We start from the raw sequence: 24,912 nt of genomic DNA, 5'->3' as shown, positions 1-24,912 counted from the left end.
TGGCCTTTCCTGCTGAAGTTCATGCCTGCCGTGCAGTTACCAATCTCTGCCCTGCCCTCCAGGGAGATACCACTGCTAGGTGGTCATAGTACAGGAAGGTTTGGACAAATCATAGTTTCCCAAGAACTTGCTCTCTTGTCATGGGCTGGGCTGTTGAAATACTAGCCTGAATTTGGACCCACTTCCACAAATCCTGCAAATCCATCCTCATTATACAGCAGGTTAATTTATGTCTGTAATAGAGGCCCATCTTACTGATTGTCCTGCCATCTGGATCAAGACAGAAGTCATTTTCCTTTTTTTTGTCTTCTGCCTAAGCCTTTCAGGCTTAGGAATTCCCAGAGATGATGGTCCTTAACTTTCTATGGAAAGAGCTGAATGAGTTTGGGAGCACCCCAGTAATCTAAATTTTTATGTTCATGTTACAGAGGACTTGGTAGAGGGTAAACAGGCCTTGGGGCTGACGGCCATCTTCTTGTTTCTTCTGGTATGTAGGAAATTGTGGGGCCGGTTGGCAATTCCATGTTTTAATAATTAGATCCATAACTCCCTCCTTGAAAAGCCTTCTGGCCTTTCCATCCTTTTTAGAGCAAGGCACTGAAGAGGGTAGCACTTCTCAAGTCTGCTGACTGCTCACCCAGAGTATGTCTCTTATATTCCTAAGACTCTGAGATTTGTTTAGCCTATGAGAATGACAGAGTCAATTAAGTACTTTTTTCTCCCCAGCCTACCTTCAGATTATAGAAAGGTGGGCAGCCAAGATTTCCATCAGAACCCACAAGAACAGACCCAGATTTCCTCTCCCTACTGTGTATTATAGGACTTTAAAACAGATTAGAACAGGAGGGTCCTTAATTAATTCCCCCAAGTTATATAATTTTGTTTCATTAAATAAGTCAGTGTCTTCTATTGTACACAACTGAGCTAGCTAAGTCTCTAAAGTTGCTTCTTCCTGGCAGGCATCTTATTTCCTTCCCACCCTGATCTTTTCCACTTTTCCTAACAAAGTACATCTTGAGATAGTGATCCCTGTTTGGTCTGTTTGGGACTGTTTGGTCCCAATATTTGAGCAAGGCCAGACTTGGGATGAGACAAACAGGAAAACCCAGCATAAAGCGACTATTCCTTCTGTCCCCATCCTCCTCCCAAAATTCATCTCTTGATTTTCTGGAGCAACAAATTGAAGTTTCAGAGTCCCCATCAGATTCCCCCTCTGCAATGTGTGGAGACAGAGCTGCTCCCACCTTCACCTGGACTGTCACAGATTTCTGCCTTCGTCCTACGCCTTCTGTGCATGCATCACTGGCTCAGCCTTCATTCAATTTCATTTTGGTTAATGTCATGGTCATCTTTTCGGTAACCATTAGGAACAGCCGAGGAACAATGAAGCCAGCAGCATTTCTAACCCCTTGCTAAGACTCCCGCTGAACCCAGGTGGATGTATAGCTTTATCCAAGTGATGGACTTTAGCACCTGGATGAATTCTAATTCCCGTGCCACCAAATACAGAGACTAACATCCAGCCATCCTGGCATGGGAGCACAGTTCTTCACCAGTGCCACGCTCCTCTTTTAGCAAGCTCTGAGCTCCCTGTCAATCTCATCAGATCCTGCAGAATACCAAATGTTGTAGGCCAGATTCGTGTATGCCCCAAATGCAAGATTACAGTCCTGAAAAATTGAAGCAATGAGACACCATAATGTTTTTTAAAGTACCCTATTACTAAATACTGATGCTCATAAAAGAACATTTCTACAGCTCTCCAGATCCCTGCCTATCCCAGTGGACCCATAAGTCCATATAGGGAAAAAATCACAGCAGAAAAGCTCTGTTCCCCTCTTGATAACATTTTCTATAAGATTCCCCACAAATCAGTTAGCTAATAGTGTTCCTAAGAACTTAAATGTCCTGATGTGCTTAAAATGAATATGCCATATGGCTTTCACTGTCAGCCTGTTGGGTCCCAAGTCCTGGGAAAAACAAATAATGCCTAAGACAGAGATGAGGAGAACTATTTCACTGGGGGACATTTGGTCATCTATCAGTGGTGTTCTTAATAAGCATTTGGGAAAATGTCACCATAAAATTATTTGTAGCCTGTGTTCCAATACTTTGCAGAAGATGAGGGGACAGAGAAAGGCTCCCACTCCCCCAAATAAGGCAGCCAAAACTTTGATAGGCTCAGTGTTTTCAGTACAAAAAGGTGCGGGTGGGGGAGGATGGCAAAAAACAAACTGGCAAATGTGGTTTAGGAATAAGAAACAAGAAGTCAAAAGTTGGTACACTATGCAGAAGCCTCATTCTTCCATGATGAATCAGGGGTTCTTAACCTTTTTTTTTTTAAAGTTATATATATATATATATACAAATATATATACATACATATTTTAGGAGCAACTAGGTCACTCTCAAGTGGACTGAGAGCCAGACCCAGGGACCTGGACATTTTTCTGCTATTCCTGGGTTCAAATCTGTCCTCAGACACTTCCTAGCTGGGTGACTCTGGGCAAGTCCCTTTTTACCCCCATTACCTAGCCCTGACCACTTTTCTGCCCTAGAACCAATGCACAGAATTGATTCTAAGATAGAAGATGAGGGTTTTAAAATCGAATTTTTTAAAAACCATATCTATACATATATATCTATTTCAACACAATTGATTTCCTTTGTACTTTTATATTTTTTATGCATTTAAAAATTCTGAGGAGTCCAGAGGCTTCACCAGATTGGCTCAGGCTCCATCATAATGAAAAGGTTAAGAGCCCCTGTCTAAATAATTTTTTTGAATAGAGTTGGGAAGTTCTATTACCAAATAATGTATTTTAATGAAAACTGATTACATTTTAACAGACAGGAGATTAATTGTAACTGATTTGGGATTCAGGCCTGAATCAAGTATGGTATATAGTCAGGCCTTCAACTTGTTAGAAAAAAAAAGATAAAAAATTAATATAAGACTAGAATAATGAATAAAAAAGAAAAATGCAGAGTTTGATTTTTAAAAAATTTAACTGATCTATTAAATATTTGTTGATGCCCCTAAATGAGAAACAGATTATAACCATTTTCCTAAAGAAGTTGCCATAGTGGGAAAGCCAAGAGAGCCTAGAAACCGCCTCAGCCAGCGTACAGTTAATCTCCTGACCAAACTGAGAGATTCGGCAACTAACGACAATGTTGGTTTAGAATATAAATGCCTTTGTAAAATCTTAGGGAGGAGGATCGTGGAAGATTATGAGCAGTATCGCCTCATAAGACAGTAAGGAGATGTGGAGAGAAAAGCAAGATTAAAAGAAGCATGGATAAAGACCTGACTGAGCAAAGTCATCCTGAAGACTTGGAATGATGGGATTGGGAGGAAAACAGACAAAAATGGAAGCTCTTTGTAAAGACTTTTTATCACAAACTCTTTTCATCATGAAGGCCAATGGGGCCACCACCTTTGGACTAGCATCCTAGTCTCTGACATGTACTGCATGAGGAAGCAGAAATGGCACTCAAAGGAAACCAAGCTGAACTAAACCAAGGGTACACAGAAGAGATCCATGCTGGAGGCAACCCAGTTTACAGGTATCTGTAAGAGGGAAGGGACACGAAAGGCATAGAGAGAACTCAGACTTTGCGGCTCAGAAAGGGGGACCAAGAGAATTTCATTATTTATTGTCCCATATCCCTACTTTCCTATCTGTACAAAATGTTTGTGATGATCTATACATACATAGGAGGGCATCTCTAGAGAGAGAAAAAGGGAACAGGCTGGCTTTTTCGCTAAGGGTAGAGAGTACAGGACCCTTGCTTACACTCTCATGATTACTTAAAAACAAAAACAAATTGATTCAATAGGGACAAAATACTATCTTCAAGGATCTTCTCCAGCAATGTGCATCCCATACATGTCAGGCATACAAGAGCCCTCGAAAGAGAGAGCATGTAGTTTTGTTTAAAAAAAAAATCTAATTTGTTATCATCAAGGAAAAGGGGGGGAAATACCAGGAAATAAATGACAGAGCTAAGTCCAGTGCAGATCTTAATCAACCACAAGCATTTATTAAGTGACTATTTACCAGACACCATCCTTAGGTGCTGGTGATTTGGTTACTCAAAGAACTTAGATTCCACTGAAGGGAAACTACATGTATGCAGGTGAGTATAAACACTAATGACAGAGGGAATCAGAAAGGGGTTCTCATAGGGGCATTTAAGCTGCCCCTTAAGGAGTTCAGAGAAACAGACCCCTGGAGTATGAGGTTCTGTTTGTGTGAAGGTGCCCAGGGAGCGTTGGAAAGCCATGTTTGGGGAAGCACAAGGAGGCCAATTTGACTATAGCGCTTGAGGGGGAGAGTTAAATAAAATCAGACTGGCACCAGAATGCAGGCTTTAAATCCTGTGAAGACTCTGTCTTTGTATTTTGTCCTAATGGCACTAGCTAGCCACTGGAGCAGAGGACTGATGTGATCAGACTGAATTAGAGGGTAAGAAATATGTTTGTGGATGGCCTCATGCTGATTGCAAAAAAGGCCCAGAGCACATCTTAGCTGAGATCCATAATCCAAAGAATTCAGCCAAACTCTTGATATGTAAAGCCAAGTGGCTGAAGCATGCCTGCTATGTAGTAGATGAGGGGCAGTTGGCTAATTTCATAGTTTGTCCATCACTACCTCTGTCAAGGACAAATAACGTATGTTAGCAAGGAGTTGGGCCCAGAATAAAAACTAGGGAGAGAGTGGGCTAAGTTGACTTTAGGAAAGTTTACAGTGTTTTTCCTGAAGCAAAGGCCCAGCTCTTGACCCCTGTATTCCTCCAGTAATGCTGTATTGCTGTGTCCTGGAATATCACACTCTCCAAAGATGTAGAGTGGAGGATCACCCAGAGGGCAGCATTGAGCTTCATGGACAGATAAAGAATTGCACTTGAGAAGTGGTGTAAAGGTTATCACCAAAGAAATGCATAACCAGAGGGGCCCGGTCATGTGGGGAAGCCAGGGGCCATAACAGGGGACAGCCACCACATTCCATTGCACCCCACACGGTGTCAAACGATAAGAAGTCGTCTCTTGGCATGTTGGTGGGGTGCTGCTGGGACAGATGTGCAGGAGCACAGAGGTGGATGTGCTGGGACCTGCACTGCTGGAAGAGGCACCTTCTGAAGAAGATGGTCGGTCCATCACAGTGTATTTAGTGACATTTATAGGTTGGCATCAGACTCGGAGAACTGGAAGGGATACAGAGATTTCCAGCCCAAAGCCTCTAAGCAGGTCAATTAAAAAAAAAAATTCTCATTTTAGTTTCAGCTTCCTTTCCAATTATATCCCTTCCCATTCTCTCCCCTTAGATCCCTTAGGGCAGAATAAACAGAGGAAAACTATTCAGTAAAATTAATCAAACTCAACAGTATATATAGTGTTCTTTGTTACTGGCACCCACCCCCGCGAAAATGGCAGGTTCATTCTCATGTTTCAGGGTCAAATTTAGTCATAAATAAACAACATTCAGTTTTAATTTTTTTTCTGTTTATATTGTTGTGGTCTTTATCTATCTACCTACCTATCTATCTATCTATCTATCTATCTATCTATCTATCTATCTAATTTCTCTGGTTCTACGGTGTTCGTTCGTAAACTGTCCCCAAAATACTGTTTGTTTCACCTTTATGGCACACTTCATGTTCTTGTGTACCATGGTAGAGGCCTCTGAAAAGGATTCTATTTGAACTCTAGGCTGATGGTGACCGTATAAAATTAATGCGGATTGTAAATTAGTGTTAGAATTTACCTAACTAGCCTCCGCTAGCTCCTCCCACTTGATTTGTCAGTTAGATAACGGTCATATCATTATGGCTTAGTTCTTTGGCCAATATTCCTCAGAGCTAGCACAGAAAGGAAAGAGCCTTGGACTTGGGGACTCGAAGAACTGGGTTTTGGATGACTGGTAATAGTGGACAAGTCATGATTTTTGTCCTTCCTGCCTCACAAGGTTGTGGTGGTGAAAGTGCTTTGTAAAGCTGAAAGCGCTACCCAAATGTGACGTTCTTATATTGTAAGGATTTGGGAACAGTGAATGTCAGCAGAAGACCTCTTCCTGCAGGCAAATTAGTCTGACAACTTCTAGCCCAGAGAAACAATCGTCTCCAAGTTCTCTAGCAATTGAGAATTCTGTGCTCTTTGGTGGAAGGGGCAGGGGTACGAGTTGCTGGGGGATTTAAGGGAAATGATCATAGACCTCAGTGAACCCAAGAATTCCCATGGCCTGCTCCTTCACCAGCCTGTAGCCTCATCTTCCGCACTGCCCTCTCTGACTTGTATCCAGGGCAGCTACTTCCTTTGCCCTGTCCTTGCCCATTAGGCCCATTCTCTCTAGTAATGGACTTCAGAAATCTCCTAAGCACTATTCTTCTGGTAACAATGTGCCATAAAGCCATTCTTCAGTTTTCTTTTTTTTCATATTCAATAAAAGTGATTTAAATCCTTTTTCTTTCGGCTCTATTTTCTTGCGTCTTAAGTCATCTTATTCTTTTTTTCTGTCTTTACATAACCTTACAAAAAATGTTTTAAGGACCTATTGAGTGCCAAATACTGTGGTAGGTGCTGGCTGGGTATACAGGTCCCTACTTGTGTTCCTGTGGGTGTGTCTATTACCCTGAGGAGAGCCAGAGGTGCCGTGGGCTTCCTGGTAGTTCTTCCCCCCAGGGTGGCATTCCCCCATGATTGTTCTTCCTCGCCCTCCACCCCTCACCCCTGGTAGCTTTATGATGCTTCCTGTTCTGTTCTGCAGAAGGAAATTAACTTTACCTGGGCCATGTTCCTTTATCAATAAAAGCCACATTTTATTTTTGGCAGGTTCGACGCAGTTCCCTTTCAACCCTTTGACGATGCGGATGCTCAGCAGTACCCCGCCCACATCGATGGCGTGTGCCCCCTCCTCCGTGAGCCAAGCAGTCACTCACCCCCCCAACAGGCTATGGGAGCGCGAGCCCGCCCCACTGCTCTCTTCACAATATGAGACGTTGTCAGACAGTGATGAATGAGCTATGCACAGATTGACGCTGGGGGGTGGGGGCTTGCGTTTTGGGTGGTATTTTTTTCTCCTTCAAATTTTGGGTCTAAAAAACTCTGACTTGTGCCCAAAGAGACTTTCCAGGAGAGCCAGGGCCACACATGGTGAAGAAATGATGGAAACTCATTTGGAGTCCAGTAAACAAATGACAACCTGTCAGGAAGATTTTAATATTGGAGGGTGGAAATCCTGAAGATAAATATGTAAAGAGTTTTTTTTTAAAGTGGACAATTCCTGTTCTACATCTATTTGTAAAGAAAAGCATAATGTCTTTAAATCATTCTTCTGTAAATAGAGATTACCTTTTTGCAGTGTTTTCCCCTCGCTATAATCTGGTGTACTTACTTATGTTCCAATCAGCGCATCAACTGTGGGGGTCATTGTGTGATTTTTTTAAAGCAACTTAAGCGTGACTTGGGAACCCTTGACTTCCCAATGACCTCACGCAGCCTCATCACATACATTGGCCGTCGTGGGCATTGTATTTTAATTGTTTCTGTTTCTCCTCCTTACATTTTCCTAGTGATGTTTAAAATCTTTGTGAAAATGTTTTCTCTTCAGATGGACCCTGTGATAGGATCTGTTCATGCGTATATTTGGGCCAGCCAGCAGGAGAGAACATATTTTCTTCATTCTAAAAAGAATTCTTTCTGCCACACTGTAAATTTTTAGTGCGGTCTTTTATTTTTAATATTTTTTTTAAATGAGCACTGCAGCAATATTTTATGGAGGTGTGATTGTTTGAAGACGAAGAAGCACACTGGTGACTTCATCACGACCCCAAGTCGTTTTCTTTGCTGCCCCTGATGCAGAGCAAGCAGGCTTCTACTGTCTGGCTCCCATTTCCATGGCTGTAGCAGGCCACAGGGGAAATAAGACTGAGGGGTCTCGGGTTCCAAGGGCAGTTTTCATTTTCCTTTGTTGGTGCGTGGGCTTTTTTCCTCCCGGTTTTGTAGAGCTATGAAGCTACTTAGCAAATCTCAAGCTATTTTAGGTTTTGTGCTCTACAGTATTGCACACTGTGTGATTTACTGTTAAAATTTAACACCCTTCTAGTTCTTTCCATAAACTAGTGTTTCTCCCTCTGATTCCCAGTTTGGGGGCCACGCTTAATGTTAACCTCCTAACAGTACTGGCTAATTGAGCTAGTTTTAAATTGGTTTCTAAGACTGCCTTCCTAATCTCATTCATCGCTGCCTGCCAGATTTGAGGTGTGGCAGGCAACAATCTATCGCCACTTTTCTAGGTATTGTTTGGAGACATGCTTTAGTTTGGCTTTAAAATGGTTAAATGGACAAGGTCTAGAAAGAAGGGAAATTAAGGTACAACTAAAAATTTGCTCGGATTAGCAGACATCGAACCCTCAAAAGAGTATTCAGTGTAACAGCCCTTGTGTACACTTTAGAGATACCTTGGCCACTCTTGAGGTTCATTAAAAGAAATTCTGAAGGAATTCCAATATTTCCTTTCCAGTACTTGAAAGAAGGATATCTGTGTTAGCCTGGTTCTGTGATTACCTCAGATTTTATAATGGAATGATTTCATTTAATTATCTGTTCAGTTTTAGCCATGGGAAATTTCTAGAATCTGAATGATTTTACCGATTCATGTTGTCAGCATACAGACAGCAATTGTTACAGGGATCTTTTTCTAGGTGCTTGAAAAATCCAAGCTCCCCCTCTTTATCCCAAATCTAAGATGAAAAAAATTTTTTAATGTAACAGAGGTCAAAATGTAGAGACTTGATTACTTTTCAGATCTAATTGTGGACCCACAGTGCTGTGCCACATTCCTCACTATATTTATTTTCCTTACCACCTCACTCCCAGAAAAGGAAGCCAAAAACCCCACACAACTTATGTACAATTTGAAATACTGTTCTGTTTAATTTCTAAGAGCAGGTCATTTTGTGTTTGTACAATTAGATAGAGCCTCAAGGAGTTCCTGATGTCCTCCAGTCATTAATACCAACTCGGACCTGAACACAAATCCCTTGAAAGCTCCTCTAAACAGGTCACTCAACCCCAGGGCAGGGGAACCCACCATCCCACCTGTAGGCAACTCTACTTGTTAGGAAAAGATTTAGATTTGCAACTTCTGCCCATTTCTCTGTCTTCTGGTGTCAAACAAACAGGGAATGTCTAATTGCTCTTCCCCACAACGGTCATTCAGTTTCTACTTCTCTAATAAGGTATTCTAAATGGCTTTACTTATGGAGCAACCACAGAATGTGCACGCCTTCAGTCAGAGTGTGAATTTTGGCCACTGGTAGCCCTGGTGGTTTCTGTAAGAAAATGATAGAAGTCTCGGTCCTTCCTCCCTCTGTCATCACCTCCAAGGGAACTTTGCCCTCGGACTTTCTGGCCTCCTCCAGTCCTGTTCTTGGCGTTTAGCCTTGAAGCAGCCCCCCTCGTCGATTCCAGCATCCAGGGCCCATGTTGAGACTGGTCCCAATTCAAGTAGCCTTCTGTAGTTGGTTCTCTCTTGTTCCAATCAATTTTACAAAGGCAGTTTACAACATTTTCAATGCTCAATTATGATCCGTGCTCTCACAATGTTTTCATCTTGGTATGTTCACTGATTCAGATTTGAAAACATTTAAGACTTGAAAACCCATGTGTAATGATGAGATTTAATTTCTTCCCTTCCCCATATCCCCTCCCCCAGCACACAATGTCTTTAGTAGTCAGTGACTTCTGGATTCAGACCAATCAATAAAAGGGCATCAGCTAGCTCTCTGTTTGCCTTGTCGCCTCGTTTTACCACAGTGTAGACGAGTCTCACCGGAACCGACCCTAGAAATTGTAGTGGCGTCCACCCCCCACGGGAAAAGAACCTGGATGGCCAGGCTACCCTGGAGAGCTCTGGATTAAAATGGAACAATATCTTAAGTGTAAAACTAGGCTGGCCTCGGAGGACCTGCTAAAGCAGGGACTAGGGGCTTGGTGGGGAGGGGGCCACAGAGGATTTCTCCAGGACTTCTGGAAGTAGACAGGTAGATAAATGCATGATGATGTTAGACTTTGTAAATCTTAAGCTACTAATCTTAAAGATGACTCTTCATTTCAGTCTGCCATTCCCTGAGATCCTGGACCCAAAGAGTGTCGCTTTTTGGTTTTCATTTCAGAATCAGACTGACTTTGTTTCCTCAGGGAGAGCCTGTTGGAGCTGTAAAACCACCAAAATCAGCAGCTTCTGGGAAACCTTTGCCAGGGCCACTGAGAGCTGAAGGGGCTCTTCTGATTTCCCATGGCCAGAAGAATGGGTCAGAGGCTTCCCAACTCTGAGGCCAGCTCCATCCAGTAGACCATGCCTCTCTGCTGGCTAGGCACTTGGACACTTTATTAGTTTCCGTCAAACTAAAAAGCCCACTTTGATTCCTTTTAAAGTACTAGATTTAAAAAATTATTTGATGCACAAGTGATCTTGGAGTCTATTTTATTATTTAGGATCAGGAAGTGCCAAAAATGGTAGTAGTACATCCACTCCAAGGATAATCGCATACCAAGTTAAGTAAAACTTCCATTCTTCACTGGGTATCGAGTAAACTTCTCTTTTCATGAGATGGGGATGTGTGTATAGAGTATACGTACACACATGTAGTGTGTTTGGATACAGAAATATACACACATGCCCACATTTCGAGTGCTTGTCTATTCAGTTTCAAGTGTAGCAGTCTCACCATTATTTACACTAAAGTGACAGGCGTCTTCCCTTCTCCCGGGATAGAAAATTATTGTAAATCCACTTAAGAATAAATAAAGGTCGGGAGGTTTGTGAGACACAATTGCACATCAATAAAGAGATTCCTGCAGAAACGAATGGCTCCTGTTAACTACAACTCAGTAGTTCTTAGAATCTTGGGCAGTAGTGGTCCTGTCTGCTAACGTCAGAGCCCTTCAAAGACTGGGCAGCCGCTTCCCTGCTAGCTGCCCCGGTTACCAGTCCCATTTGTGAAAACCTTATTCTGGAGAGTATGTAGAACAAACTCATGGATGATGACAGTGGCAAATAAGTACCAGGGAAATGTATTTTTTAAATAATTTAGTTCCAGTCCGAGTGGCCCCTGACTAAGTCTAGCATCATCAGTTTTCTTTGGGACCCTGGGGGCAAGAAACTAAATGTGGCTACTAGTCACAAGTTCCCGTTTAAAGGTGAAGCACTATCTGTATCCCAGTAAGACAAAATTTCTCTTTGCAGTGAAGCTAACGTAAGACCTCGAACGCTGACTTGTTACAGCCACTGTACTTTCTATACCAATATGGAAGAGTGGATGAGCTCCAGAAAAGAGGTGGATTCCAGTGTCACATTTTTAAAGGTCACAATGAAAATAAGTTCAGGCCAGGCCCTTCACGATCTAATTAGGCCGAGCTTTAAAACTACTCGCTGCCAATAAAGGTTGCCTATCAGCTGTTATTCCCCCAACAAGTCTTGGTGGCCCAGTAACAAAGGCTAAATTTTCCCTTCTGTCCCCACGAAGCAAATCTGTTCCCTCAGGAAGTTCTATGTAGAGTCCAACACTCAGGACAACGCTAAAGTCTGAGTGGATTGTTTCTAGAAAAAGGCATGGTGTAGTGTTTTGTTTGATTTTTGTAGAGGGGAAAAAGAGTTAAGCATCAAATATAAACAATTTGAGCCATCAGTTTAGGTATTCCTGATTGGAATCCCCATCTGCCTTCCTCTTGGGTAGTGCCGTCCCCCCCGTCTGCTCCCCCAGAGAGATTTACCCCTGGGTGAAACAGTCAAACACCCCGACTGCTGGCCAGCTCAGTCAGCTCCATCTTGATGTGCTCAATGAAAGCCACGTCTCCCTTTAGCTCAGCCTCTTTCAGGGCTTCCTCGTACACATGTTTGGCTTCGACAAAGCTTGCTGAAACCAGGAAGGAAAAACAACACTTTCTTAAAAACTGCAAGCCCAAGGGAGAGACCTTCAATTTAAAGGGTTAAGCACACTCGCTCTGGGCAATGGAAGCAATGGGACATCCCCTTTGGGAGCAGAAGCCTAGAGGCAGACAGGAGGGCCTGAGAGAACGCTGCATCAAAGGGGCTCCCAGGCTTCCCCGGGGCCTCTCTGAATCAGGCAAATGCTCTGCGCACTTAAGACCTGGCACTCTTGTGGCAATGGGCTCGTAGGGTGCTCTTCCTACCTTAAATGTCCTCTTCAGATTTGCCATTCAGTAGAGGGCTACAGGAGGACAAGCGGTGATAACCTCCATTGGGGAATTCTAGCTCCAAATGCTTCTTCACCTTCTCTGCAGCTGGCAGGGTCTCTGCTTAGCATGCCCGTACACATTGTCCTTGGCCCCCTACCCTACCCTGCTGTACCACCTTCCTAGGGGTGAGGCCCTCCCCAATACCTTTGTGCATCAAGATTCCTGCCATGTTACTGAGCACCCGGTGGAGCTCAGGGTGCTCAATCTGCCTTGCCAGCTCCGTTGCCTTCTTCACATAAGTATAGGCCTCATCAAAGCGGCCTTGGGCATCTAGGGTAGTGGCCAGGTCATTCATTAGAACCACTGTCTGTAGCAAAGAAAAAACATTGGAAAGACAGACGTCATTGGGGATGTTCCTTACTCTGGGGCTGCTCTCTTTTCTTGGACGCCTTGGACTTGACGGCAGCCAGAAAAGGGCAAAGAGATCACAACCCATTCTCCTGACTTATGCCATTCTGGGGGTGAGTAGCTGGAGAAACGCAGCTGTCGAGGCAAAGAAATGGGGCCTGCCAAGATGAGCTGAGTAAGCCTTACCTCAGGGAAGGCCCCCTTCCTCTTGGAACTCTCCATTCTGCCAGACTTGTAGCCCCAGGAGGGCCTACAGCAGCTCTGCCCAACACACAAGCCTCCCAGGACAGTCCCAAGACGAGCCAAGTCAAAAAAGTTCCATCACACCCTGGCTGGGTGCATCCATCCGTCACTGATGGTGGGGAGCAAAGGTCTCTGGAGAGGCCACATGGATGTGCAGACACGTCTCCTCTAAGTCCGGAGGCCCCCCAGAGAGGGAAGGGCAGTCTTGACTGTGTGCTTAGTCCTATGTGTTTGCTGTTGGGTTAAACAAAGCCTTCCCTGTATGGAGGCCCTTGCTATTCTAGACGAGCCAAAGCTTGACATTTCCAGGGGAGTCTGTGGGAGGGTAAAATGAAGCACTTTCTAAGCACAGTCTGCTCTGATGGATGCATGAGTTATGCTTTGGGGAACCTGTGCAAGGACACAACATGGGAAGGCATGATGAACCTGTAGGTCAGAGGCTCTGAGCCTTGTTTGTGTCCTGGAGGAACCCTTTGTGAGTCAGGCGAATCCTTGCTCATTTTTGAAATAAAATATGAAGGAATCTAGAGAATACCAATTCTACTGAAATAAAGCGGCCGTTTTTTCCCCCTGTCCAAGTTCACAAAGCGCTCCTTCCCCTGAAGTCTCTGTGGACCTTCAGTTAGGAACCACTGCTGGATGTGGGACAGTATTTACTACTTCCAGTAAATGGTTAGAGATTCTGTCCCGACCTGTTCAACGTTTTCACCTCAGATCACCTCTCAAGTTCCACACATTTACTAACTAGGCCAGGACAGCCCACCTACCCTGGAGGCCCGCCTTTGAGAAGTCTTGTGTCTCTCCAACACGATTGGGACTCTGCAATTACAGAAAAAGGTGCCCCAAACAGACAGAATAACCAGAGGCTTTCCACAACGAGAAAGGACCACCACTATATTATCTACAATTTTAACAAGAGTAGTTAATTAGTCGCCCAACCAGGAAGGAAACACAGGCTAAATGGGGCCATTTAGGGTAGGCAGCTCCTCTCTGAGGTTCAGGATAAAAACTGAGATTCAGGAGACTCCTAAGGCTTTAGGAAAAGATTAAATTATGTTCAACAGGTCAGAAAGCTTTCCATTAAAAGTACGAGCTGAAGCAGCAGTCATCAAAACAATTTGGTACTGGCTAAGAAACAGAAAGGAGGATCAGTGGAATAGACTGGGGGAAAGCGACCTCAGCAAGACAGTATACGATAAACCCAAAGATCCCAGCTTTTGGGACAAAAATCCACTATTCGATAAAAACTGTTGGGAAAACTGGAAGACAGTATGAGAGAGATTAGGAATAGATCAACACCTGACACCCTACACCAAGATAAATTCAAAATGGGTGAGTGACTTAAACATAAAGAAGGAAACCATAAGTAAATTGGGTAAACACAGAATAGTATACATGTCAGACCTTTGGGAGGGGAAAGGCTTTAAAACCAAGCAAGATATAGAAAGAATCACAAAATGTAAAATAAATAATTTTGACTACATCAAACTAAAAAGCTTTTGTACAAACAAAACCAATGTAACTAAAATCAGAAGGGAAACAACAAATTGGGAAAAAATCTTCATAGAAACCTCTGACAAAGGTTTAATTACTCATATTTATAAAGAGCTAAATCAATTGTACAAAAAATCAAGCCATTCTCCAATTGATAAATGGGCAAGGGAAATGGATAGGCAGTTCTCAGATAAAGAAATCAAAACTATTAACAAGCACATGAAGAAGTGCTCTACATCTCTTATAATCAGAGAGATGCAAATCAAAACAACACTGAGGTATCACCTCACACCTAGCAGATTGGCTAACATTACAGCAAAGGAAAGTAATGAATGCTGGAGGGGATGTGGCAAAGTAGGGACATTAATGCATTGCTGGTGGAGTTGTGAACTGATCCAACCATTCTGGAGGGCAATTTGGAACTATGCCCAAAGGGCGACAAAAGAATATCTACCCTTTGACCCAGCCATAGCACTGCTGGGTCTGTACCCCAAAGAGATAATGGACACAAAGACTTGTACAAAAATATTCATAGCTGCACTCTTTGTGGTGGCCAAAAACTGGAAAACGAGGGGATGCCCATCAATTGGGGAATGGCTGAACAAATTGTGGTATATGTTGGTGATGGAATACTATTGTGCTAAAAGGAATAATAAAGTGGAGAAGTTCCATGGAGACTGGAACAACCTCCAGGAAGTGATGCAGAGCGAGAGGAGCAGAACCAGGAGAACATTGTTCACAGAGACTAACACACTGTGGTATAATCGAACGTAATGGACTTCTCCATTAGGGGCGGTGTAATGTCCCTGAACAACTTGCAGGGATCCAGGAGAAAAAAACACCATTCATAAGCAAAGGATAAACTATGGGAGTGGAAACACCGAGAAAAAGCAACTGCCTGAATACAGAGGTTGAGGGGACATGACAGAGGAGAGACTCTAAATGAACACTCTAATGCAAATACTATCAACAAAGCAATGGGTTCAAATCAAGAAAACATCTAATGCCCAGTGGACTTACACGTCGGCTATGGGGGGTGGGGGGCTGGGGGAGGAAAAGAAAATGATCTATGTCTTTAACGAATAATGCTTGGAAATGATCAAATAAAATATATTAAAAAAAAAAAAGTACGAGCTGAAAAGGTATTCAGTTTGAGGAAGGGGGCTCCCCTTTTCCTTAATAAAAACAATTTCATTCCTTGATTCAGCCAGATAAAGTCATTTCTTAGTCTTAGACTGACTCTCAGATGTCTGCTCATTCCTTTCAGGGACTTGCAGGAAATGTCTGCATGGAGCAGCTTCACAATTTATCCTATTGCCCCTTCGGATAGACAAGTCTGCCATCCCTTCTTGGTGAGAGCTGCAGTATGTGAATAAAGGCCCAGCCTGGTTCTGAGCAGGAAGGGGCTACTTTCTGTCCCACTGCTAGGGCCATGCTGCTGCTCTTTTGTGTCTAGAGCCAGTGTCCCTCCAAAACTGCTCAGAAAACACATTGTCCATATCCATATCACCTCTCCCACTTCTCAGTGACCCAGATTTTCAGTACTTTCTCCCCTCTAACGGTGCGGAATGTCATATTCCAAATGCTGAAATTGTTTTCTACTCCCTCACCCCGATTGTTAAAGTGGGCTAATGAATGCCAAACAGTCCACCAATAAACCATAAATGCAGCAAACAGAGATCGTCACCTGTGGGTGTCTTTCTCCTCTTATCTCGCTGGAAATCTGCAAGGCTTTTTCATACATTTTTTGTGCTTCGGAGAGCCGGCTGATATCAAGGAGGTATCGAGCAAAGGAGTCATAGCACATGCCCAGCAGCAGGTGGGTATTGGCCTTCTCTTCAGCTACAGGTCAAACAAGGTTATTAGGTTGGATGGATGTCACATGACAATGTTCCCTTGTGAATCAACTTATCTGTTCCTCAGGATCCCATCCCCTAGATATGCATGTGAAAACCAGCGGGGCAGCACAGTAACCCTGCCAGCACCAACCTCTGAACAGTTTCTATTCATTTAAAGATGAGAAATGCTGTCAGAAAGCTGAGAGAGCTCGTAGTTACTTGCTCCTGGAAAGGAGAAACCGTTTGGATCCCTAGAACTGATTTATAGGTGACTTTTGGTCTTTTAATTTTGTTACTGAAATACCAATTGGTCTGGAAATTATCCACGTTTCAAAATGAATTCAGGAATTAAAGCTCCCCATATTACCATCCCATTCCTCCTAGTTAAACTCATCTTTTAACATGCTGGAGATGGAATAACCTACAACACATTAGGCAGAGAAATGGGGTTTGCTACCTGTCTGACTTTTTTTTTTTTAATTAAGAAACTTGGTATTTTTAAATTAAAAGGATCTGGCCTTTTGGCTAAGTGAGGGACAGGAAGGAAAATGTCCATCTCTTCCTCCTTCAGTTTCCTAATGGACTGGGGCTGTTTGCTCATTAAAAGGTGGCAGCTATGTTTACACAAAACTTAAGCCAGATGGAATGGGGAAATGGCTGTCCCCAAAGCATTTGCAGAGGACAGAGATCCCTCTCTGATCTATTCCCCTACCAGAACACATGGCACTTCACTTTAAGTAAGAATCTTCCTTCCCTTTTCTGTAACGCACTATCATCCCTCTGGGATGTGGTCTGCTTTTCTTACCGGGCATAGCTTCTTCGGTTAATGCCTTCTCTCTTGTGACTTTTTTCTCTAGTGTTGAAATGCAGAACTCATAGCCAGCAAAAGCAAATTCCTGTCTGTAATGCAAAGAACAAGGATGGGCAGTTCACCTTCCAACTCTGGGGGTGGGGATAGAGGGCAGGTGAGGGCCAAACTTCTCTTTCATGCTGATGAAAGATCTTTGCAGCTAAGGCTTGGCCCCCTGCCAGAAAGGAGGTATGAAATGGGAAGATGGAAATAAGTCAAGCCTCTAAGGGATCCCACCACTCCAACCTCCTCTTTGAAAAAGTTGCTTTATTCAGATTCGTATTTTAAGATATGGACAACCTCGTGCATTGCTATGTGATGTTTTCCAATCCTATCCCTAATCAACTATTTCCAGTTGAGTCAGACTGACTGTAAATGTTTCTTTCTGCCTCTGTGAAAGCAGTTCAGCAGTCCAAGCCCATGGAATAAAGTGACCCATGGCTAAACTGAAGTGAATCCAGGGGTGCCAGGCCCCCTGAAAAGCAGGAAGTTTTTACAACAGGGTTTTTTCTGACAACCCAAGCTGAAAGCCTTCCCTCTTCAATGAGTCTGCCCTGTGGTGCCTGCTGACCTAAGGGCCCTACCTTAACTTACCTTTTCAGAGAAGCATAGATACTGGCCAGCTTTAGGGATATTTCAACTATTGCATTGTCCTCCTATTGGAAGAAAAAGGCACTTTTGGAATGCAATGAGTTCAAGACTATACAATTCCTTCCTAGACCATTTTAGGTAACAACTGCCACTTATATATAATTCCTTAAGAATTACAAAGACCATTATCTAAATTCCCTCATTTTAGTTTATAATAACCCTGTGAGGATACATTTTTACAAAACAGGAAACTGAGACTGAAGGAGGCTAAAAGAGCAACTAATCTAAAATCCTACAGCTGGCATCAGAGGTGGGCTTTGACCTAAGTCTCCCTCTTGCCCTCTATGTACCAAATCATACCATGTGACCTCAAACATCAGGGTCCTTCCTCAAGGTCTGCATGCTTCTTAGTCTCACAACTCTCTGGTTTAAAAGTTCAATTTATAAGCACTTATTAAGCACCCACTACATGCTAGGCACTGAGCTCAATCTTGGAAGCCAGCTTGATATGATCTCTTCAGTTCTCCATGCTGTCAGGCCAACCTGGTTCCAAGCTGGCATTCCTATTTTGAGGTGGGAGATGGAGGGATGGGAAGGAGGATTTGCTCTGGTTATATTTAAATGTATTCTGTGAGAAATGTCCTTTTATGAAAATGCCAATTTGGACCATTCACAGGTAACAAAGTTACTATTCTTACCTGCTTCATGCCCCCAACCAGGAGATAGCTCATTGTTGCTTTAAAAAGCTTTTCTGCCTAAAATAAAAAATAAGAAAATTGTATTTAACTGGTCTCACCATTTCACAAGGGACCACAGAAAACACTAAGTAAGAAGATGATTCCTAAACAGGGATTGATAGAATGATTGCCTAAAAGGAAAGCTAAAGGGCAGGAAGAGGTGAAATAGGATGGCAAGCCTCCCGGGCCTATCTATTTATAGCCATTAAGGAACACCGTGATACCATACTACTTAGCCTTAAATAAGCACATCTGCTCTCTAATCAAAGATCTTCCAGAACTTAAAAGTCTAATCTTTCATGAATTCAAGTTCTTTTTAAAAAAAAAATTATTTTCCCAGTTACATATAACAAATTTCAATATGCATTTTCTGAAACTATAAGATCCAAATTGTTTGGCTCCCTCTCTCTGTCCCTCAGATCCCAGAGATGATGATAAGCAATTTGAGTTATATGCATATTATCATGCAAATCATACTTCCAATAGATTCAAGTTCTAACAAAACAGGTGCTTACTTTTTCAAGCTGATTCCTCATGAAGGCTAAGTTAGCCATCTGTAAAGGAAAGAGAAGCCAGATTCAAACTCCTTTTCTAATTGGTACACTACCCCTGATTTATCAAAATCTAAGCTCCTTTCCCTCTCTTCTCTGCAAAGGAGAGATGAGCTTGCCCAAAGGGAAGGTCCCTAACTAGGAGCCATGGCAATGGTCCAGTCTGCTGCTACTCTGGGCTAGTGGCCAGGCCACTTCTTCAATTTTCCTGTACATTTCACAGAAGCCAGGAGTAAGATGCCCCAGAGCATTCTTGTCAATCTAGCTTCAGGCTGACCCTTAATCAGTGCCTGTGGAATGACTGTGCAGAAGACTGGATGGAGCTTACTGTGATCAAAGGGGAAATGAAGCTTCCTTCCCCCAAGGAAACATTGAGCCCCACACAAGTCAGTTTATACCCTCGGCCTCCTACCATGTCATAGGTATAGATGATAGCCTTTCTGATGTCTGCCTTCTGAGCCAGGTGAAGGGCCTGATGCAGCAGCCGCTCCGCATCATCGGGTTCCTTCTTCATGATGCATAACTGTGAGCCAAGAGAGCCAATAGTCCTTAACCCGGTGTGCTGTGTGCCAGCTCCAAAGAGCCCCTGCCTACTCCACCCAAGGCACAGCCAGAATGACTGGCCAGTGTCAGTTTTTTCCCTTTTTAAATATATTTTTATTTATTTTAAGTATTTCCCAATTGCAGATTAAAAAAGTTTAACTCTCGTTTTTTAACGTTTTCGGTTCCAAATTCTTCCCCTTGCCTAATGTGGAAAAATCAATTGGGCACGTGATGTCACAGGCTGGCCCTTTGGTCAGAGACGGTGGTCTCGGTATCCCCACTCCCCAATGGGCTTCACACAGGACCTCACCTTGGCCCGCTTGAGCAGGTGGATGACCTGGAGCTCGGCCTCCGAGGGAGGGCTCTCCTCCTCCTCCCTCTCCACCGCCTCCTCCTCGTCTTCCTCCTCCTCCACCACGGTGGGGGCGCTCTTGAAGAACCAGGACAGCGCTGAGGATGAGAGGGGGCGGGCCGCCTGGTCACCAAGGCAACGCGGCGCCATCCCCATAGCAACGGGTACCCATCCGCCCCCGCCCGCCCTTCGCCCACTCCCCGCCCCCGCGTCCCGGCTCACCAGCCAGCGCCACTACGCACAGCCCGCGGCCCGAACGGCCCTGCCCTACGCGAGGCGGCTTGTTGGCGGCCACCTCGGCGCCCCGCCGGCCTCCACCCCCGCCACCGCGGGGCCCCGCCAGCAGGAGCCGCGCGTAGCCCCGGCGCCGTCTGCTCGCGGCCGCCAGGAGGCCCCGGCCGAGGCTGCGACTTAACGGGCCCCACATTGCGGGCGAGTCCAGAAGGAGCGGGCGACCACTGCGACCGCTTTCTGGCCCCTGCTGCCTCGCCCAGAGGAGCCGGGGCTGCCCGGGAGGAAGGCGGCGGGCGGACTGTCACTTGGCCAGGCGCTGGATCCGACACTGCAGACGCTGCCGTCAGCCTGGATGGCCCGACCTAGGCTCTTCCCCCTCCTTCCCAGGCCCCGCCCTCAGGCTCTACCACGTGCCTAGGGATCCCTCCCTCTCGCGTCGAGGTGGCTTCGCAGGCCCCCAACTTCCGGGGACGGAATCCGAGTAGTCCCAAACCTTCTGTCTCCTGGCAGGCCTCAAGGTTCCGGCTTCACGGGATTCGGGCTGGAACTTCAAGTCCCAGGGTGCATAGCGAGATCATTCCGCCCACTCCCGGTCTCTGCTAAGGAACTAGTCCTTTCTGAGCTCCCGGAGAGCGGGAGGCCGAACCCCCATTGACTTGATAAGCTCATGGGACCGACACGGGACTTGGCCCCTGCATTCCTTCTCAGTCTTCAATGCCTCTCGCGTGAGTGCGAGCTTCCCCAGAGTTCAGGGCCCCCGAGATTCCATCATCTAGCCTCCACGTGGGATATAGGAGGAAACCAAGCCTCCGCTGGGCAAGGCTTGGAATTGGAACCCAAGACCCCTTACTCGAGTTGTCCTAAGCCCTTCCTCAGCCTTGGGGTTCGTGACTGCCCGAGTTCTCGTTCCCAGTTCGTCTTGCCAGAATCCCCCCAGGCCCCTCGGCGGTGACTTGCGCTTAGAGATCCTTTTCCAGGAAATGTTTGCGAGTGGTTGACTGGCGGCCCCTGTCTCGGTTCCTAGGGTGAGATGAGGGCTACGCTGCCTGTGGTTGTGGAGGAGCTTCTGAGCGAGATCGCTTCCACCTGCAGGGACCTGGCCAAAGGTAGGAGGTCGGTCCGAAGGGGGGGGGGGGGGGCTGGGAGTTGTAGAAGGTTCTGGAGATGCAAAGAGCACCCTCCCCCGACCCTGCCCCTACCCTTCAGGAATGCTTGGGGTAGGGGGCGGAGGAAGGCCCTGGCTTCCAGGGGAACTCTGCCCCTTCTCCCAAGGTAATTGCCTTGGGCCTCAGGAACATCGATGAACCGTTTGGGCTGACCCGAGCCTGGGGTCCTTCTTTTCTGTCCCTCCGGCCTCCCAAGGTGGCATCACTGAAGGCAGCGGAAGGGAAAGGGGGCATGGCCCCGGGGCACGGGGGCTCACTTGGCCGCCAGCAGCGGAGCTGGCACCGAGCGCCAGAGTAAGGTTTGGCATTGTTTCAGCTTACCGAGGAAGGGGTGGTTGCCGGGTTTGGGGCTGTGTGTGTTCCTTAAAACCCCATCTCCAACCGCAGAAACTTGCTTCTGGACTGCGCGAATCTTCTGGCTTTTCTTCTCCCCCCCCCCCCCCCAAGTGACCAGCAGAGGATGCTCCTGCCTAACAAGAGCCATGGCTTCATCCTGCAGTTAATTTTAAGCTGCTGCTTGTGGGTCCAACGTTCTTGTCTTCTGGGGCCTGGGTTCAGATTTCACCTCGAGCATTTCCCAGCCCAATGACTATGTCAGGGAAAATCCCTAAAACCACTCTGAGCCTTGGTTCCCTTTCCTGTGAAGTGGAGATAATGCCACTTGTACTGCAGGATTGTTGAGGGGAAAGGGCCCCTGTGTCCTCATAATTAGGATCTCTAATCCATAAAACCCCATAGTCAGAATCATAGTGAATATGTAGAAAGGCCTGCGAAAGGACCCCAGGTCTTACCATTTACTGGGCCAACATCTACGATGTAACCCAACCTCCTCTGGGCTTTGCCATCCCATAAGCTAGCCAGAGCCTCCTGCCGGCTGCCGCATGCTTAGAACTTCAGGTATTTCTATCTGAAAACTAAACTTATTTTTGTCCCCCCCAAAGAGAGTGTAGACATCTTGAGAGTGAGGCCTCTCTTCTATTTGTATCCCCAGCTCTAAGCACAGGACTTGGCACATAGTAGGCATTTAATAAAAGTTTTTTCATTCATTCATTACTACTATGTGCCTGCCTGTGTGCTGAATTCTGAAGATACATATACAAAAATTCAGTGGTCCCTGCATTCAAGGAGATTATAATAGAACAAAGGGAGACAGCTCATGTAGAAGAGTAGGGGGTACAGCAAGGTGGCTCAGAGGATTGAGAACCAACCCTAAAGATTGGGAGGTCCTGGGTTCAAATTTGGCCTAAGATACTTCCTAGCTGTGTGATCATGGGAAAATCACTCAGTCCCCATTCCCTAGCCCTTATCACTCTTCTGCCTTAGAACCAATATTCTAAGACAGAAGGTAAGGAATTTTTAAAAATGGGGACCAGAAATGGGTGCTCTGGCCTTGGAAGTCACAGGAGAACCCCAGAGCAGTTGATTCCCATTCCCCTTTCCAGAGCCAGTGGTAAGGTACCGTTCCCAGAGCAAGAGGAGGAAGCAGGGGATGAGGGGAGTGGGAGTGGGTGATAATTGACTGGCAAAAGTGCTAAAATGACCAAGGCGAAAGAGAATTGTTAGGTCTGGGCCCAGCATTCTGTTGTGCTGAGCTCTGGTCAGACAGGATGGCCAGGCTGGAAGGGAGGGAGCAGAGAGGAGGTATGGGTAGTGGGATTTCCCAAGCTCCATTCAGCTGGAGATACATCATAGGATCTGGAAGGGACACTGGAGGTGGTCTAGTCCAGTCTCCCCATTTTATTGACAAAGAAACTGTAGCTCAACAACTTGAAGTGATTGACCTGAAGTCAAACAAGTAGTAAGCAGTGCTGTCATTATTCTTAATGTGAGTGTATATAGGGCAGACGTCCCTGGATTCTATATAGAAATCATTTGCCTGCCCCCAGTTTTCTTAATTGGTCTTATTTTTATCAGTAGCTTTCATTTTTCCGTCCCTCCATGTCCAGATGTCTCTTCCCTGCCCCCCACCTCATGAGCCATCCTCTAACCAAGATTAAAAAGAGCATTTCAGCCAAACCGGCCAGTCCTTCAGCTGTGCCCAGTGCTATATGCGGTAATCCGTCCTCCTAAGCTCCTCTTCTGCAGAGGGGCAGCAGGACATCTTCTTAGCTCTCCCAGACGTCTATTTAAAAATGTTGCATGTTGCAGTCGTATTATTCGAAGAGACATCTCCATTCTCAAGGGAATGTGCAAGAACAAATCAAGGGCCTTTGTTTGGTTTTAAGCAGAACCGAGCTGGGAGGGAATGGGCTTCAAAGACCATCTCATGTCAGCTGCTCCCATGTGAACCCATTCCAAAAGGAAAAGGAGCCAACATTTCTGGAGCTCACCCCGCGAGAGAAGCCACTGTCGCTTCCTCCAGGTGGATTTTTTTATTTTCCAGGATGAAACCCCACTCTTGGCTCTTTATTGCTTACTGACAAGTGTAGGAGGGGCAGCTGGAGGGCTCAGTGGATGGAGAGTCAGGCCCAGAGACAGGAGGTCCTGGGTTCAAATCTGGCCTCAGACACTTCCCAGCTATGACCCTGGTCAAGCCACTTCACCCCTATTGCCTGCCCTTAGTCGTCTTCTGCCTTGGAACCAACGCACACTATTAATTCTAAAACAGAAGTTCCGAGTTTTAAGAAAAAGTTTAGGAGTGCAACCACTGTGTCAGCATTCAGGGTGACCTAGGCATTCCCCCAGCAGCCTTCTTGTCTCTCCTTACTCATCAGTAAGACAGCAGGGACCAGTTATGAGCTCTCTGGGTTGGGAGAGACAAGTTAATCATACTCACTTGTACTCTTAGTGGCTGAGGGATAATTTGCTGAATTTAAAGATTAATTTTTACAATCACTTTTACTTGGAACATTCTTAAGTCCTTTCTTGTCATCAGAGTAAAATCATTTTATGGAAGAGTTAAATGAGAATTGATTATAGAAACATCCTTCCTTTATTGGAATTTTATTCTTTCAGGATGTCAAATCCTTTTATTATTTTTTTTTAATCCTTACATCATAGAATCAATACTGTGTATTGGTTCCAAGGCAGAAGAGGACTAAGGGCTAGGCAAACAGGGTTAAGTGACTTGCCCAGGATCACACAGCCAGGAAGTCTGAGGCCAAATTTGAACCCAAGACTTCTTGTCTGTAGGCCTGGCTCTCCATCCACTGAGCCATCTAGGTTGCCCAAGTCCATTTGTTTTTATTGAGCTCCAGTAGTGTTGGTTAGGAGACAGGAGCCTGAAAGCTTTTGGAGGCCTGCGGGGTATAGCCTTGAAAGAGCTTTTATGTCTATATTTCTATGGGTCAGTATTTAGGCTCACCAATCGGCATTCAGCAGAGGCTGACTTTTCTTCCTCTCCTTGTTTTGCAGTGCCTGATGAACTCCTATTGGCGTGAGTATCTGCTCTTCTGAGGCTGGGGGTGCAGGGGAACTTGGGCTCTCAGGGGTGGTGGAGTGATATCCGATCTTGCCCTTCTTCGGCTCAGACGTTTAGTGGTTCCCCAGCGCTTGTGGGCAGAAGTTTAAATAACCCTCTTCCTGCCACTCAGAGCCCTTCCCAATTCAGTTTTGTCACCTCTCTTTCAACCTGATAATTCACCCCCATATGCTCTATCCAAACTGAGCTACCCTTTGCCCTCTCCCAACCAGTAAAACCTATCCTCCTCACCTTTGCACACACTATTCCCTCTACCTGGAATTCCCTTTCCTCCTTCTC

At 45.3% G+C, this 24,912-nt stretch overlaps 3 protein-coding genes across 31 annotated transcripts in view; 2 read left to right on the top strand and 1 right to left on the bottom strand.

The window, feature by feature from the left end:
* The window catches only part of NCOR1 (nuclear receptor corepressor 1), a 179,951-nt gene extending 172,583 nt beyond the window's left edge, over positions 1 to 7,368 (top strand). For 15 of the 21 annotated variants that reach the window (XM_056819669.1, XM_056819665.1, XM_056819678.1 and 12 more), the window contains one exon: positions 6,836 to 7,368. In XM_056819669.1, coding sequence (XP_056675647.1) covers positions 6,836 to 7,023 — 188 coding nt within the window. In that variant the 3' untranslated portion in view covers positions 7,024 to 7,368. Of the gene's footprint in view, positions 1 to 3,213; positions 6,467 to 6,835 lie in introns of those variants that run through there. The other 6 variants (XM_056819683.1, XM_056819682.1, XM_056819680.1 and 3 more) reach the window with 1 other exon arrangement.
* Positions 7,369 to 8,913: 1,545 nt separating this feature from the next.
* TTC19 (tetratricopeptide repeat domain 19) lies at positions 8,914 to 20,239 on the bottom strand. Of its 2 annotated transcripts, XM_056819685.1 has the most exons (11): positions 20,035 to 20,239; positions 19,771 to 19,910; positions 19,330 to 19,440; positions 18,882 to 18,920; positions 18,328 to 18,384; positions 17,633 to 17,694; positions 16,994 to 17,088; positions 16,038 to 16,192; positions 12,410 to 12,572; positions 11,780 to 11,922; positions 8,914 to 10,220 (listed from the first exon to the last, which is right to left on the bottom strand). In XM_056819685.1, the coding sequence occupies exons 1-10, from the start codon at positions 20,237 to 20,239 to the stop codon at positions 11,795 to 11,797; spliced, it is 1,155 nt and encodes a 384-aa protein (XP_056675663.1). In that variant the 3' UTR covers positions 8,914 to 10,220; positions 11,780 to 11,794. The 2 variants fall into 2 exon arrangements, with proteins under 2 accessions (XP_056675663.1, XP_001373364.2); XM_001373327.5 differs by lacking the exon at positions 8,914 to 10,220 and having other exon boundaries at positions 10,474 to 11,922.
* A 187-nt stretch (positions 20,240 to 20,426) lies between these two features.
* ZSWIM7 (zinc finger SWIM-type containing 7) overlaps positions 20,427 to 24,912 on the top strand; it is a 55,715-nt gene continuing 51,229 nt past the window's right edge. For 3 of the 8 annotated variants that reach the window (XR_463534.3, XM_007485811.3, XM_007485812.3), the window contains exons 1-2: positions 21,054 to 21,152; positions 24,567 to 24,588. Coding sequence is in view for 7 of the 8 variants with exons in the window: in XM_007485811.3 (XP_007485873.2) it covers positions 21,077 to 21,152; positions 24,567 to 24,588 (98 nt within the window). In the remaining variant the exon portion in view is untranslated. Of the gene's footprint in view, positions 20,608 to 20,632; positions 20,772 to 21,053; positions 21,153 to 24,566; positions 24,589 to 24,912 lie in introns of those variants that run through there. The other 5 variants (XM_056819689.1, XM_056819692.1, XM_016429315.2 and 2 more) reach the window with 3 other exon arrangements.

The sequence above is a fragment of the Monodelphis domestica genome, chromosome 2, assembly GCF_027887165.1.
Source record: "Monodelphis domestica isolate mMonDom1 chromosome 2, mMonDom1.pri, whole genome shotgun sequence".
Taxonomy (NCBI): domain Eukaryota; kingdom Metazoa; phylum Chordata; class Mammalia; order Didelphimorphia; family Didelphidae; genus Monodelphis; species Monodelphis domestica.
This window is presented reverse-complemented; position numbering and strand designations above follow the sequence as displayed.

Bases quoted from the DNA above. Each gene is read 5' to 3' on its own strand.
- TTC19 (XM_056819685.1), bottom strand. From the start codon at position 20,239: ATGTGGGGCCCGTTAAGTCGCAGCCTCGGCCGGGGCCTCCTGGCGGCC. The intron at 17,695-18,327 runs GTAAGAATAGTA...TTCTTCCAATAG, and splicing joins TGGTTGGGGGCATGAAGCAG to GAGGACAATGCAATAGTTGA. The intron at 16,193-16,993 runs GTAAGAAAAGCA...TTTGACCTGTAG, and splicing joins AACCGAAGAAGCTATGCCCG to CTGAAGAGAAGGCCAATACC.